This window comes from Syngnathus scovelli, chromosome 13, assembly GCF_024217435.2.
Source record: "Syngnathus scovelli strain Florida chromosome 13, RoL_Ssco_1.2, whole genome shotgun sequence".
In the NCBI taxonomy this organism is placed as follows: Eukaryota; Metazoa; Chordata; class Actinopteri; order Syngnathiformes; family Syngnathidae; genus Syngnathus; species Syngnathus scovelli.
The window spans coordinates 11950417-11965619 of record NC_090859.1 but is presented as its reverse complement, the minus strand read 5'-3'; the positions used below and the strand labels follow the sequence as shown (position 1 = coordinate 11965619).

The 15203-nt window shown below is 39.8% G+C and overlaps 1 protein-coding gene across 10 annotated transcripts in view; it reads right to left on the bottom strand.

Moving 5' to 3' along the window:
- rimbp2a (RIMS binding protein 2a) overlaps positions 1-15203 on the bottom strand; it is a 28853-nt gene that overhangs the window by 10701 nt on the left and 2949 nt on the right. For 7 of the 10 annotated variants that reach the window (XM_049737880.2, XM_049737877.2, XM_049737881.2 and 4 more), the window contains exons 3-9: positions 14629-14766; positions 4239-4328; positions 2730-2852; positions 1969-2055; positions 786-836; positions 586-609; positions 15-219 (exon numbers count right to left, since the gene is read on the bottom strand). In XM_049737880.2, the coding sequence (XP_049593837.1) occupies positions 15-219; positions 586-609; positions 786-836; positions 1969-2055; positions 2730-2852; positions 4239-4328; positions 14629-14766 (718 nt within the window). Of the gene's footprint in view, positions 1-14; positions 220-585; positions 610-785; positions 837-1968; positions 2056-2729; positions 2853-4238; positions 4329-12342; positions 12522-14628; positions 14767-15203 lie in introns of those variants that run through there. The other 3 variants (XM_049737885.2, XM_049737884.2, XM_049737883.2) reach the window with 2 other exon arrangements.

Below are 15203 nucleotides of genomic sequence, written 5' to 3'. Positions count from 1 at the left end.
AAGCCCAGGGCTACCTGCTTCTGTCTGGGTTTCAAATCCGACAACAACTTGAGGGAGCCGCTCCTCCGGCGAGAGAAAATTGAAGGATTTGGCGGGGGCTTTACTTAGGAGGATTTCCACGGGATGGGATTGTAAACGGAATTCCAGCAGCTCTTTGGACAGATGATGGAAGTTTTCACTCTGTGACCCGCATGTCTGCTCCAGGTCACAAATCTGGACCTTTGACAGAAAAGAATGATGAGAGGGCAAAATGAAATGCAGAATTGACATACACGAGTCTTCAAAATAGAAGATTACAGATGTGCTAATTCCATCAGAGAGACAATTAGAAAAAAATGTCCCTTAAGAGCTGAAAGCAGCATTTTGTGCAAAATCCCACCGCAGTCTAATCAACACGTACACGTGTGAAGTCGTCTGCACCGCTGCTCATATAACACGACTTATATAACATTAACTATGGGGTAACTGGATTATACAATTTATAGACATTGAATAATTCATATAACAACAGTACTGCCGTTTAGTTTTTATCAATGGATCTAGTTTAATATGTGGGGGAAAAAAAAATCACAGAGGGGAGAATACCTGAAACATTCTGCTGTGATTGTTCTGTTAAAATAAAAAAGAGGGGGAGGACAGAAGCAAAGAAATAAAAAAGAAATTATAGTAAAAATTAAAGATGATGATATGAATGGAAATGAAAGCAAAATATAACGTTGCATTGTGGGAATTAGCAGACTGATCTAAGATTACACTCCCCCTACTAACCATTTTTTTTTACTTACCTCTAACAGTTGTACGGCTTGCTCATGGTCACGGTCTGCTTGAAGGCGGGCCTGGATGAAGAAAAAGAAGAAGACACACACTGACATGTGACACAATAATCAAGATCCGTAGGGCTTCAAGAGGACAGCGCGCACCTGACATGCAGTCAACACCACTCGCCACGGAGACAAGTTGCCTTGTACGCTTTTAATGAACTGTCACACATCTTTCCAGGCAAGGAACACTAAGAACGAAGAATTTGCTTTTCCTCACTTGGGATCATTTAAAAAAAAATTAATAACCTTATAGGGATGAAGCATCATTTGGAATGGTCACTATTTTCATATATTTTGCACTAAGACCAATTTTTAGTATCTAAATTTTTAATTATCAGGGATGAATAACAATCATGTGTGCAGGCAAAGAACATTATTTGCCACTTTGGTTACGTAATTTGTATTACCTGAGTGAGTCAGTAGAACGTAATTAATGTAAGCATCTGCGCCCTATGATTATACGTAGGTGGCTGAACACATGGTAGTTAATGTACAGGCACAATCGTGGGAAGACATTTTAATACACTTGAACACTTAATTGAAGTGATACACAATTTTATTTTACTTTTCCAATGGTGTATAAATTAGCCATATTGAATACTGTGAAGCTGCGTTAAAAAAAATAATATATATAATAATATACATATATAATATATATTATTTGTATATATTATATATAAAATTAATATACTGAGTGTATTGAATCCTGTTCATTTTACAATCAATGATTACAAGGAGGATTCGGTTCATTGGGGACAGCAGCTTAAAAGATATCAGACATCACACGCCTCAAAAAAAAAAAAAAAAAAAAGTGTGTAGGCTACAGGAAAGACAGCTTGAAAGGAATATAAATTTAACAACAAAAAGGACATTTTTAGAAACCCAAGCAGGAAGCGATGCGGCAACAAGCATTTTCCGCTCAATGGTGACTCAGCACAAATATCACATTCCAAACTAGATGGTGGAGATCATAATGCCCTGGTGGAGGTAATAATGCATTAAAATAAATTAAATAAATTTGAATGACAGTGAATGAATGACAAAAATATTATGACACTGAAGGAAAAAATCTATTTTTGGCTCTTTTTAATATCGCAAGTAAAAAAATGTTAATATATCCATTATAATTAGTATTTTTTTTCCATACCTTTTGCAATTGATGGATCTCCTTCTGCTTGGCCTGTTCATGCTCTGTTTGTGGCCGCTGCTTCTCCTTGACAGTCTCGTGCATATGCTGTCCAAATATGGACCAAAAACTATAAATGGTTTTGCACTCATAATAAAGACTCATTAATAAATCGAACATGCATGTCAAGTGGGGGGGCTTCAATATCTCGCACCTTTGGGTTGGGAGACGACTACTTTAGCCACGCCGCAATAATTTTTCAGTCTCGTCTCCAAAAGCCTTTTTTTGCTCTGAATGGCTCAGAGGTGCCCTAAACTAAATCAGGCAGCAGCCGCTTTGCATAATCACTGAGAGCCACTAAGCTACAGATCTACTGAGGGCCTGTCTACGAATACTGAAAAATCACTTTTATTTATTTTTTTTAAAACCCCCTGCAAGATTTCAGCAAATTGCTCTGACAGTACATTCTAGAAGCAAAAGCTGGCTTTATCGATTTACAGTCCAGAGACTATTTGATTCAAAGCAGCAGCTTTCCTGTCACTTCCGAGCAGGACGGGACGAGACGCAAACAATGGAAATCACATTTGGCCTAATGTGGGAAAATTATTCTTTAAAAGGTCTTTCTGCTTCAGGAAAAGGAACAATGTGATTATTGTCCAGCTAGGAACATCTCGAGGTTCAATGTGTGACATCATCAGAAACACGTCTCACCTCGAGAACCTGTTCCAAGTTCTCCAGGAACATCTCGAGGTTCAATGTGTGACATCAGAAACGCGTCTCACCTTGAGAACCTGTTCCAGGTTCTCCACTTGGTCTCGAAGTTGGGTACGCTGCTGTTGGGCCGCGTCTCTCTCCTGGCTCACCACGGCAAGCGTCTCTTTCAGCTGATGGAAGTCAGACTGTACCTACGACAGAAATAAAGAAATGTTTGCGGTTGCATAATTCATCGCTTTTGTGTCGTTGATTAAATGAGAACTAGCGAGTCCTCGCTACTTGTTCCAATTATTAAGGGAGGCAGTTTTAACTTTTGACTGCAGGGTTGATTGGGGGTTCGCAGTCGGAGCAATAATTCATCAGCACATTGCCATTTAACGTTGATGAAAGCGCGCTGCTGACGTGAGCGTTAAGTCTGCCCGCCTTCATCACTCACATGCCCTAAGCCACAAAGTTTTCTACAAATGTAGCCTGGTAGGATCCCTCCCGACGCTGTATGCCAATCATCTCATTAATTAAACGAGCGCATGAGCCCACAAAAGATAACGCCGTGTACTTGAAGTGCACAAAACTTGCAGGGGGGAATTTGTTCATTGAGTCTTCGGAATTACCTCATAATAATTATGGAAAAAGTCTTGAAATGGGCATAGTAAAACTGCAGTAATTATTTGAGCTGTTTAACTAATTGGACACACAATCCAGAGTATTAAATTGCAAACATACTATATATATATGTACATATAGAATCGAATCGAATCGAATAAAATCGAATCGAATCGAATAGCCGTATATTTACTATATATGTACTTATATGTATATATATATGTATATGTATATATGTATGTATATGAATATGTATATATGTACATACGTATATGTATATATTTATATGTATATATGTATATGTATATATATGTGTATAGATAGATGGATGGATGGATGGATGGATGGATGGATGGATGGATGGATGGATGGATGGATGGATGGATGGATAGATAGATAGATAGATAGATAGATAGATAGATAGATAGATAGATAGATAGATAGATAGATAGATAGATAGATAGATAGATAGATAGATAGATAGATAGATAGATAGATAGATAGATTTAGATTTATATATATATATATATATATATATATATATATATATATATATATATATATATATATATACGCATTTGTGTATATTAATATACGTATATGTACAATATATGATGCAAAACATCTATTCACTCCTAATGTAGTCCTTGTTTGGATAGAAATGAAAACTTTCCTCTAATTGCTATGCTAAATATGCCAAATAAGCTTTTTGCCAAGGGTCAGAGGGATTGTCCGCACTCTTCCTTCATGCAATCTGTCAGGTTGGCAGGATGTTGGCCCTGCTTTTCCTTTTGTGTGTGTGTGTCGATTGTTTGTGCACAGATGGGAACCTTTTTGTGGAGCAAACTCGCAAGTGGAAGCCCTTGGATGGATGTCAAGAGCGAGTCTTTTGTGAAAGACAACCAGGGTAGATTATCACAGATCATCACGGGTGGTCAGCGCCATTCTTTCTTTCACATGAGTGGAAACATCACCTGGTCATATTTGGATGCCTTCAGATGACGGCCAATCAGCTGCAGATTGAGATGATTTTTCTCCTGCAAGGCAGCGTGGAGCTTTGCTCTCTGTTGAGGAAAAAAAAAAAAAGCGCTGTCAGCATTAACGTCCAAAGACATACGTTTGCCACGCTGTGTAACGAAATTCGTTATGTAAGCAACAGAAGAGAGTCAGGTCGCTTCTGCAGGGAAGCGACTCTAAGCTTTTAAAAGCCATAAAAGAAATGGAAGGAGGAAGGCAAAGACGTCGGGGAAGGTGGTGAGGAGAGTGACGGTTGCTGATTTGGTTGCTTGGATGTTTTGAAGAGAAATTGGAAAACTTTGAGAGGATTATAAAACCACTCAGGAGATGAGTGACACACTAAGGAAGAATTGTTCGGGAAAAAAAAAGAAAAGTGAAAGTCCAGAGGAAAGACGTCTTAAGGGACAAGAATAAAATTGGAATGTTACATTATGAAGTTTTAATATTGGGATATTAAATTTAAAAAAATATTAGTTTAATTTCTCTCATTATATTATATTATATTATATTATATTATATTATATTATATTATATTATATTATATTATATTATATTATGTTCTTTTAATAGTCTCATAATGAGAAGTGCTTCATCTTGTGTGCACAAAAAAAAAAAACTGAAAAATCAGGACAAGGAAATTTCCTGTCTAAGCTACTTCCTGTCTGCACTCTGTGCACTGCTCACATTCATGGCCACAAGTTGTCATGCCGCTGGTGCTGCAGGTACTCAAGCATTACATAATTACGCCAGACTCAAAGTAGGCCAACGCTCTCCTCCCGTCACAGCTCGGAGCACTGCAGAGTGATTTCAATGTGACCGTCCAGTCATATCCCGGGATGCACGGTACTACGACTTCATGCAGGTTAAGGAGGCTACAAAAACTTGGCGATGTATCCTTAACCACATAAACACGGTTTATTGTGTAAAGTGCTGTCTCCGTGAGTGAAAACCTTTGTTTTTATAGGTGCTCGTTTTTTTTTTTTTTTTATTTCTTCACGCTTTACACTTTGCTCACAAAAGTAGAAGGCCTTGTGTGCCTATTCAATTCCCAGCCCTGTTCCCCGGTCACCATGGCAACGATGTTGGTACTCGCCATTGGCCCAGTGAGGAAAAAATAACTAATAATATATTAAATAATAAATAATGAAATAAAAATAAATAAATATATAAATCTAACAAAAATGATATTTTTCTTGACCTTTAAAATACATTGATTGATTTGTTTTAATAAAGTGAATTAAAGATTATAATTCCCAGCCCTGTTCCCCCGTCACCATGGCAACGATGTTGGTACTCGCCATTGGCCCAACGAGGAAAAAATAACTAATAATATATTAAATAATAAATAAATAATGAAATAATAATAAAAATAAATAATAATAATTAAATATATAAATCTAACAAAAAGGATATTTTTCTTGACTTTTACAATACATTGATTGATTTGTTTTAATAAATTGAATTAAAGATTATAATATATTTTTTAAAATAAACAAACCATGTCCTCTAAAGATGAACTTGACGGTTACTCCAAAAATAGTGTTAAACTTTATGGACATATGTCAGATGTCCAAAAGCAAAAAAAAAAAAAAATCAATATCAATAAGCCTTGTAAGAAATGAGATGCAGGAGCAGCTCACTTTGGCTGCTCATCCATCTTTTTAACATGGAGGGCAGAGAGCAGACAAGGACAGCAAGACTGCTGAGCGTCTTTTTATTTTGCAACACGAAATTTCTGCAAAGCACACCTCACTCTCGCGCCAGCCAATGTTGGTCTTGCTAATTGGGTGATCTGTGCTAATGTCCCGGGACGTACGGCGAACAGGCTTGCAATCAGATGGGATGCAAAGATAATAAAAAATAAAAGCAAGGCTTCTTTTTTTATCAGCCTCGGGAATAGCCGGGCTTGTCTTTGCCATTTCCAGTGAATCGCACATTCACAGCTCAGCTTAACACCCCAGAACATCTTGTAAACACATCACTGCGCGGCAAAAGCTGAAGGACACACACTGGACCTCGTGCCAATTGGAGCTAGAATTAATACGCAGACGCACAAATAAACACAACGGTGTAGCTTGCATGTATTAAAGCAATGATAATGCCATCTTGGTAATTTCTTTTTTTTTTTTATTATCTTTGCTAGAACACGCTTTTTCTCAACCCACGCTGAGTAACATTTTCTTGCGAAACAAATTTATTTAGCCTCCGGCCCAAAATCTGTTCACAGTAGCCAACGTCTCAGCAGGTGTGTGAACTTCACTCAGAATTCATTTAGCTTAATTTTGGTTTATGTAATATTTGGAGGCAAGGGTCGCTCACCATCGGGGACAAAAACCGAGTTGCACCTGATCGCCAAAAAAAGAGTTTTTTAGAGTCTAGTTTCAGAATTATTCCGACTGGGTCATCCTACAATTAAATCATGTCGTCTTTTTTTTTTTTTTCCCAGGGAAAATCTTTATCTTGCTTCCTACATTTAGGTTCATGCCGACACTCTATTCTTAGCTGCCTGCATGACTTGATTTATTTACGGACTAATGAATGTTTTCATGCCGTGCCTGCGAAACGTTGACTAAAGGGAATTAATTGTAACAATTAAATGAACATGATCTTGGATTAGTGTAAATTGGAAACCAGTGAGTGTGTTTACGACATAACCAAAACAATAATTGAGTACAAATAAGACAGATGCAACTTGAAATAACAAGAAAAAAAAACGTCGGAATCTCATTTTGGTTTCATCCCACAAGGCAAAATACTGTAGATAGAAAAGTCAATTAAGACATAAATAGACAAACCTAAACGGAGGCCATATTGCTTCTAATTGCTTCCACCAATATACCTGTGAGCGTAGTTTTGCACTTATGGGCTTGCAGATGGAGTCCAATGGAGCCAGAACCATATTTCAACCCTAATCACTACCGCAACGTCGACTTCAGGCGTTTCTAATGACGCTTTTGCGCATAATGTAACAACACAACTCTGAAAGCCATTATTCCCAATGAGCCGCAGAAAGCCAATCAATTCATCGTATTAGTTTGAAAACGGTCAAACACTATCACCTCTCGTGTTCGACATCCATCCTTCCTGCAAAATAACGCCCAGCTGTGTGATTAACATGCGTACCATTAATACGGTGCGCCACATGGTGGATTTTAAATCGGATCTATCTGTGACTATAATGTCATGGATGGATAATTCATCAATAGATTTTTTTTTTCTAGCCTATACTGCCACTGTGTCTCTACAGGTGTTGCATTAAATATTTATGAGGGGTTAATCTGCTTTAGAGTATAAATATAAATACTATATATGTTTGTGGGTTTAAAGGTGACAGAGGAGTGGCAGGAGGAGGCCCGGCGCCGACGTCAAGATAGATTAAGTTCTCCACGACGTAAAGCGCAAACATTGTCGTCATTGGGCTCACTCTTCGTCAGCATCCCCAGTGAGTCATCCCCAGCTCACTTCCTGGAACGTTTGCCAATGTACTGTTTGTTTTTCTCGTTTTAATCCGCCGCTACGTCGATCACATTATTGGATTTTTATTGTCTTTGTCATATAAGTGACTTGGATTCGGTTTTATACTTTTTCATCGAATAATAATTTTTATGGGTGGAACTCAAGGCGTCTTTTCCCATTGGGATGAATGTAAAAGTCATGAATTCGTTCCAGCTACCTCAAAAAATTCGACAGTACTAAAAATGCTGGAAAAAAATTTACAGTTTGATTTATTTAGTCTATTGTTGTGCTTTATACAAATATATCAGAATAAGTAAATACAATCTAAACAATTAAGCAATTTGTGTATCTTCTTTTTGTTTAATAGATTGTTTTGTTTAGTAGACACTGCCTTCAAATTAACATCTAGCCACTAGATCCACTATATTATGTGGCTAAGTATGTTTTAAATAAAAATGTCAAAACTACGGCCATCTTTAAATTATGGTGTAGCTTTAGCTCATGCGAGCTATAATGTCTGAGCTTATATGTGACACGCTATACGATAAAATGTATGAGGAGCCGTCAGAGGCTAAAACATTGACCCTTGAGAATGTAAATGCCTCCCGGGAAAATGAGGGCGCAGGAGTGTGTATAGCAATGTGTGTGTGTGCTGTATGTAATGTTCAAAGACTATGGACGCAGTCAATGTGTGCGAAAGAGCGATACAAAGCCTCCAGTCACATTGATGACAAAACACTTTTGATGTGAACAGGACCTCACGTTCCCCTGAGCTAGGCAAAGCACATCACAAGGCGGGGGAAAGAAGAAGAAGTTCGGAGGAAGATCAGTGTAATGCTAATGAGGAGCCCGAAAGCTGGTTAGGGATTACACGTGCTTGGGTGGACCTTCATGCACGCTTACAGAATTGCTCGGGTGGGATGTCTTGCTCCAAACACCAACAGGCGCGTGCAAGCCGGCATCTCGATGATCAAGCACGCACAAAGCTAGGATATCAATTTGGAAGCAAAAAAAAATCTGCAAGCCACCACACAAGACGCTGCGGGTTCATATTGAGAGCCACAATCTACAAACACTCGCGTGACCCTAATTTTGTGGGAAACATACAAGTATTCACAGGCGCTAAATAATTTACGCCTGACCCCGTTGCACAGTTGCTAAAATGCACAGCCTGCTAGAAATACACACAAAGCATTCAAGCGTAGCTTTAATTTTTTTTTTTTTTTTGTTGCAATCTGGATCCACACAGACGAGTGTATATCAGCAAACAAGCAGAAACAGATTGGCGATATCAAGCAGAAGAAAATGTGTAAAAATAGGGATTCGACTGATATGATTTTTTTTTTTTTTGGCTAGGTAATGATTTGGCGGAATAAAATTGCGATAACTGATTAATCAATCCAGATTATTTAAAAATAAAATTATTTAAGGGGGAGTATGATGTTGTAATAATTTTTTAAAAATCCAAAAAGTTTTTTCCATTTTTTTGAAGGCATAATACACAGTGCACGATTGTTTTTTCATTTCATGTTTAGCTTGAAAGTAAACTTCACCCGGGAGTGTCAGCAGACATCTTGACACTTATTTTTATTATTTATTTTTCTCCACAGAAGAAAGATGTTATCAAAAGGTTGCAAAATAAGGAAGGCTCAGGTGTTTCAGTCCCGGCGGCTGAAAGCAAATCGGTGAGAGTTACAGCAGAACAAGAGCTGTCATGTCACCTGGAACAGACTTGTGTGTGACATTGTGAACTCCTCTCTGGCTCCTTCCCTCAATAGATGCCCTTTCAGCACTAAAGCCTCCCCACAGCAGATGCTATCAAGAAAGACTGAGCGGCAAGACAAGTAAAAGTGAAACAAAAGCGCCTGTGAAGAAACACGAAAGGAGGAGAAAAATTAAATTACCAGGGGACACCCGATTAGTGATGTGGAATTAACAGATCTTCTATCAGCATGTGTCTTCCCTGAAGGGTTCCTCTCGCCTGGCGTGGGGAGATTATGTAGCAAAACAAAAAAACAAACTACACGAGGGCACTTTGAGCCGTGGCACTTTGAGCCGTGCCAAAAACTCTAAGAGATCGTATAACTTCAGGATCAATGAGGCTTTGAAGGATCCACGGGAGTTTCCTGACTTTTAATAGATTCTCAGTAAGATGATGAGGCTGGACGGTTACATTAGTAGCCATCCATTTTATAAAGTGGCAGTCCAAATTTGGGTCGTGGTTGACCTGGAGCTGACCTTGGACAAGATGTGGGGTCACTAGCCAATCTCAAAGAGCATAGGCAAGAAATTCTCAAAGTCGAGAGGATCTGCTATTGGTATGTGGGCTCCCTCTAGTGGTATACAAAAGCATCACCGAATTAAACACAGTGGCCAGAGGAGCACAGAGGTCCACAACAAACTTTAATTTCCGCCTCATCGCACTCACGATTGACAATGGTGACTTTTTTTCCCCGCCTTTTTCTTCCTGCCGTGTAAGCACTCATAGCGGACGACGAGGCGCTCTAAAGCATTCACACCAAGGATGTTTCAGTAGATCAAAACTAACTATAAGAAAGTCAATTTGAAAATGAGTGGTTATACAAAAGATAAACTGAAATTATAATGTGAAAATGCCCTCATTTGCAGAAAAATGCATTTTCAGGATGTAGCAATAGCTAGCTAGCGCCAACATACTGCCAGTTGCATTCATGAATAAATGATTATTTGTAATATCGTGTTATCTGAGTTCAAGTAGATCACCTGCATATCAAGCAGAGCCCCAATTCAGTTTTATGACTGACTTTCATCCGACATCCACTCTCTTTCGGCCCCGCCCGCATCCATTTTCCTCCCGCAGTGCTCCATCTCCCCTTCAAATATGTCTTGCGTGCATGTTGAAGAGCTGCCAGGAAACGTGAGGAGGAAAAGTTGCTTCAATTTCATTCCCTTCCGTGCGCTTCCCGACGGCTAAATGGCATCGACACTTATGGCGGGTACACTCACAATCAATACGGCACTTGCTCGTCTTCGGGCCTAACTATGGAAGCCTCACATGTTGCATGAACAAGCAGGCAAAAGGGGGAAAGGGGGGGGGGGGGGGGGTGACGTGGTTGCTACAGAAACGGCTTTTTTGGAGATATCTAGATGATAGAAATATTTACCATAGCTGATGCTCTTTTATATAGGCCAAATTTAAGCACAACATTTGGAAGCTGCTGGATGACTCACAGAATGTTTCGGGTTTCAACTCAATACTTCTCTGCGGGTGTATTTTTAAAAAAGATTTTTGTGTGTATCGTTATATCACCACAGTGGAGGAACTGTGTCATTTTCAGATTTATAAAAGGACAAAAATTTTCATTTTTGTAGTCCACTCATAAACCAATAACCAATCCAAAAGGGGCGGAGCCAGTTTGGGGTTATTTTGACCTAAGAAGTTAGGTCAAAATCAGAAATGCAAAAGTTGCTCATATTGACATCACATTGAATTATCGTTTCTATACATCGACTTATACAGAGTCTTTGCGATTCCCACAGTGATGACAAATGACATGAATGTGCAACGAGAGCATACGGCGTGCATGCGTGTAAATAATAGAGTGAAAATGCGTGGGTGTGTTGATGAAGAAAACTGTCATGTGGAATGCTGCAACTGTGTCGTGACCTCGTACTGGACTACTGTTTGAAGGTAACTGATACAAGTTCTTTGCTTGTGGCTCTTTGGGCCAACCACATTTCCACGACAGACCACAAGGCGGTGACGTAAAAGGAACCTCGGGGAGTTGCAGCGTTTAAAGAGATGTCATCAATAAAAGCAGAAAGAGGTGACATCACTGAATCCAAATATATCTCCTGTGCAATTTTTAAAATCCATGCATTCAATAAATACTCCATATTAAAAATAATATATTATATAATATAATATAAAAATATATAAATATTACACAATAAAATTAAGTATTTTTTTTAACAAATAAAAATATCTGCTCTAAAAACTCATTCAAACTAATGATATTTAAAAAAAAAAATAAAAGATGAAAAATCCAAACCCATTATAACCTTGCTGAGTAGACATGAGTGTGTTAAAACTCCCAACACCTGGCAGCATGCAGGAACCAGGAAAAGCTCAGGTTACCAAAAACGGCTCACGCTCACACACACTACGCCCACTCCACACACACACCAGATCAATTCATTTCACAAAGCCGCCACACATCTCCCCCCCCTCCACACACACACCCCTTACTCGAACATGTGTACGCATGTTTCCAAACCAATAACGTCACTCCCTCTACATGCACACAAAAGAAAATAATAATTACAGCAAAAGACAAACCCCACCCCCTCGCCGTAAAACCACACACACACACCCATCTCCAAACAGGTGGCTCAGCTTTTAAGTCAAGAAACATAGACTCAAATCCCCTAGATTCCAAATTCTTCCATCTCTCTCTTGGACATCCTTCCCTTCATCCCTCCTGATGTCACATGCAGTCAGGTTGCTCCCATGCAGCTATGCTAACCATCCATCCACTGTATCAAGGAGGCTACCAGATGAAACAGTTGAGAACAATCAATCGGAGCAGCAGCAGTGAAAAGACAACGAGAGAGCTTGCCATTTACCGCGTGAGGCTAACGGCGGCACATGTTGACCGAGGTGTCGCTTCCTTCCTCTTCCCTTTCCTTCTCTGGGTGGGGAGTCGTCAAACGGCTGCAGCATCAGCAGCAGCATCAGTGGCAGCTCCGGGGCCTGCGTCTTTCTCCCTCCCTCTCTCTCTCTCACTCTGACTCTCTCTTATCTCCGCCTCCATGTACCCCCCTCCCTCCCCCCCCTGGGCTCCGAAGACCCTCCTCCTATACACCCTTCCTCCATGGTTCCTTCCCCTCCACTCTTCCTCTGTGCTCAATTTCCTCTCTTCACGCTGTTGAATGATAATCAGCCAGCCCCACCGGTAGGCTTCTTTTTTGGATGTCTCGGCAAGATGCGGCGAATAAGAACGACCCCCTCCCCACCCCGCCCGACCTCCCTACGGTCTCATTAGCTCGGAACCTTTCGGCGTGACACTAACCGAGCATCATCTGGATTGATGCCGCATTCGTTTTATTACTTACACAAAAAAAAAAAAAGGCGTCCTACGCTGATGACTCTCTGTGGTATTATTAATAGAAAGTAGATCCAAGTCGGTCGGCAGATTTGATGAATGCTGTATATTTACACTTTTCATTTAGCGTGAAATATGAATACAAGCTCCAATATAAAAACCTTCAAACAGGATTCAATGAGACACATTATAACCCTGTAAATGCGGAATTATTGCGCAATAATAAGGCATCCAAATGAGACCTTTTACTTCTGACTTTTCATCCACGTGGCATTTTTTTTTTTTATTTACTCGCGAACCTTGGAAGCTTATATAATGTTGACATTCAAACGAGATCCTTTTCACTCCGTCGGGATGAAAGCGCAGCCTTGCTGCACGATTGCAAAACCAATATCTAGATTGACCGCCCAGAAGATGCCCGGGTAATAATTTCAAACTGGCAGGAATTGCTCTGATTTACATCACATCAAGTTAGCGTCGAGCAGGCATGAAGCTGCGCAGGCCTCTTTGCTGACCTCAGACCACCCCTCTGTCCGAATAGGAAGCAAGAGGGGAGGGGGGGAGCGGGGTAGTCCAAATTGGCATAAAAAGTGCTGTAAATACAGGCGAGCAAGATCTTAGGAAAAGAAGTAGAGTGAATCATGTATTGAGCAAAAAAACTATATTGGGTGTTCAAAACAGACGCAACAGATTATATGATGGCAAGGTCGAGTGTATACAAGTGTTGCCATGGAAACGTCATTCAGGCTGACAGCTGTGGCCTTTTAAGCAGCGGCCGCACAAAACACAGGTCACCTGATACAACGTGGGTACCTTTCGTAAACTGTCTATCACTGATAGTTTCCAGGTAACCAGTGAATGGATTCTGTTGAAGTCTCTTCTATATGGTTTTTGACATTTACAACCAGATAGCATGATTTGAACAAGCGCAGATACAGAAATAATCTAATTGCTGGGATCAAACTGGCCTGCAAGCCATGTTTAGTGATAAATCTTTTCTCTGGGAAATGTTCATTTGTTAGCTTGACCGGATGGCTGAAAAGCAGGATTCATCTAATCTCCACAAACTATTTTTTTTTTAAACTAAATATTTGCAGGAGAAAGCAATTTTATTCAATTGAATTAAGTTCCCACAAACAGCTAGTTTGGAACTCGTTCACAAAATCACAATCAGAGCTGCCAATTTAGCTATTTGGTCACTTAAAAAAAATCCATAAAAATGTAATTTAAAAGCTACAGTAATTATAATTGATGAAAATTAATATGAACAAATGTGAAAAGTTATTTTAGCACCACCCAGTGGTAATTAAGAGTATGACATGTAAAGTCAATATTTACTCAGCACAGGATATCACATTTTTTTATTTTTTTTTTAAATAACTTCAATGTTAACAAATATGAGTAATTGTGCTTTCAGCGCCACAGTCTGCGTGTTACGTGCACGATTGATACGGAAAACCGGATATTACTAGGTCAGCTTTTGCATCAGTGTCAGCCATCAAGCTGTCACTTCCTCTCCACCATCCAGTCAGTGTGCGCTCGGATGGGCGTGTTGCCAAGGCGACCGTTCGCACGCCTTGCCATCCGAGACCACCTGGGAGAGCGAGGCCTCTGCATGCGCCAGTGAGCGCATGGACGTACTGTACAGTGCTAACAATGCCAAGGCGCCCACACACAGCTGTGCACAATAGCCACTCTACCACATTGCCATCCATATCTATAAATAGGCGACCAAAAAAAAAGGAGGCATTTGTTGACATTGCTAAAACAGAAAAAAAACATGGCTGACGTGTGAAGAGTAATTTACCAGTTTGCGGTCGCGCTGCTTCTCTTGGCGAAGACCAGCCACTTCTTGTCTTAAAAGTCGATTTCTCTCTTCCAGGAGGCGAAAGCGACTCGCGTTTGGAAATGAATGGCCGAGCTGGGCTGGAATTTCTGGCTTTGACTGAAACACAAGAAGTAAAAATTTGATTAAATGCAAATAATATTCCTGCACACACACACACTTCTAATAAGTAGCTGAGGCTTTTTAATGAATATGACTGTGAGCGGTCCCAATTGTGTCATCCACATTGAGGACCTCGTCCCTTATACCCAAGGAAACAAGCAAAGCTCTTCTGACAGGACTTGCATCAGAGTTGGGCAACAGTGGCGTGCTCATTCTCTTTGAGGTCATCGCAAGTACTGACAAAGCTTAAACTGAGTAGGGAGATTTGGGAAAAAAAATACACACACACATTTTGAGCTTTGTAAGCTTAGCAACCACTTTCAATTCTTTATCATTCATTGCAAGAAGATGTGAAGAGATCCTAATGGTGCAAGAATGAAGTAGTGTATGATAATCACAAAAAATAAAATTGGGGATTTTTGATATCACTTTTT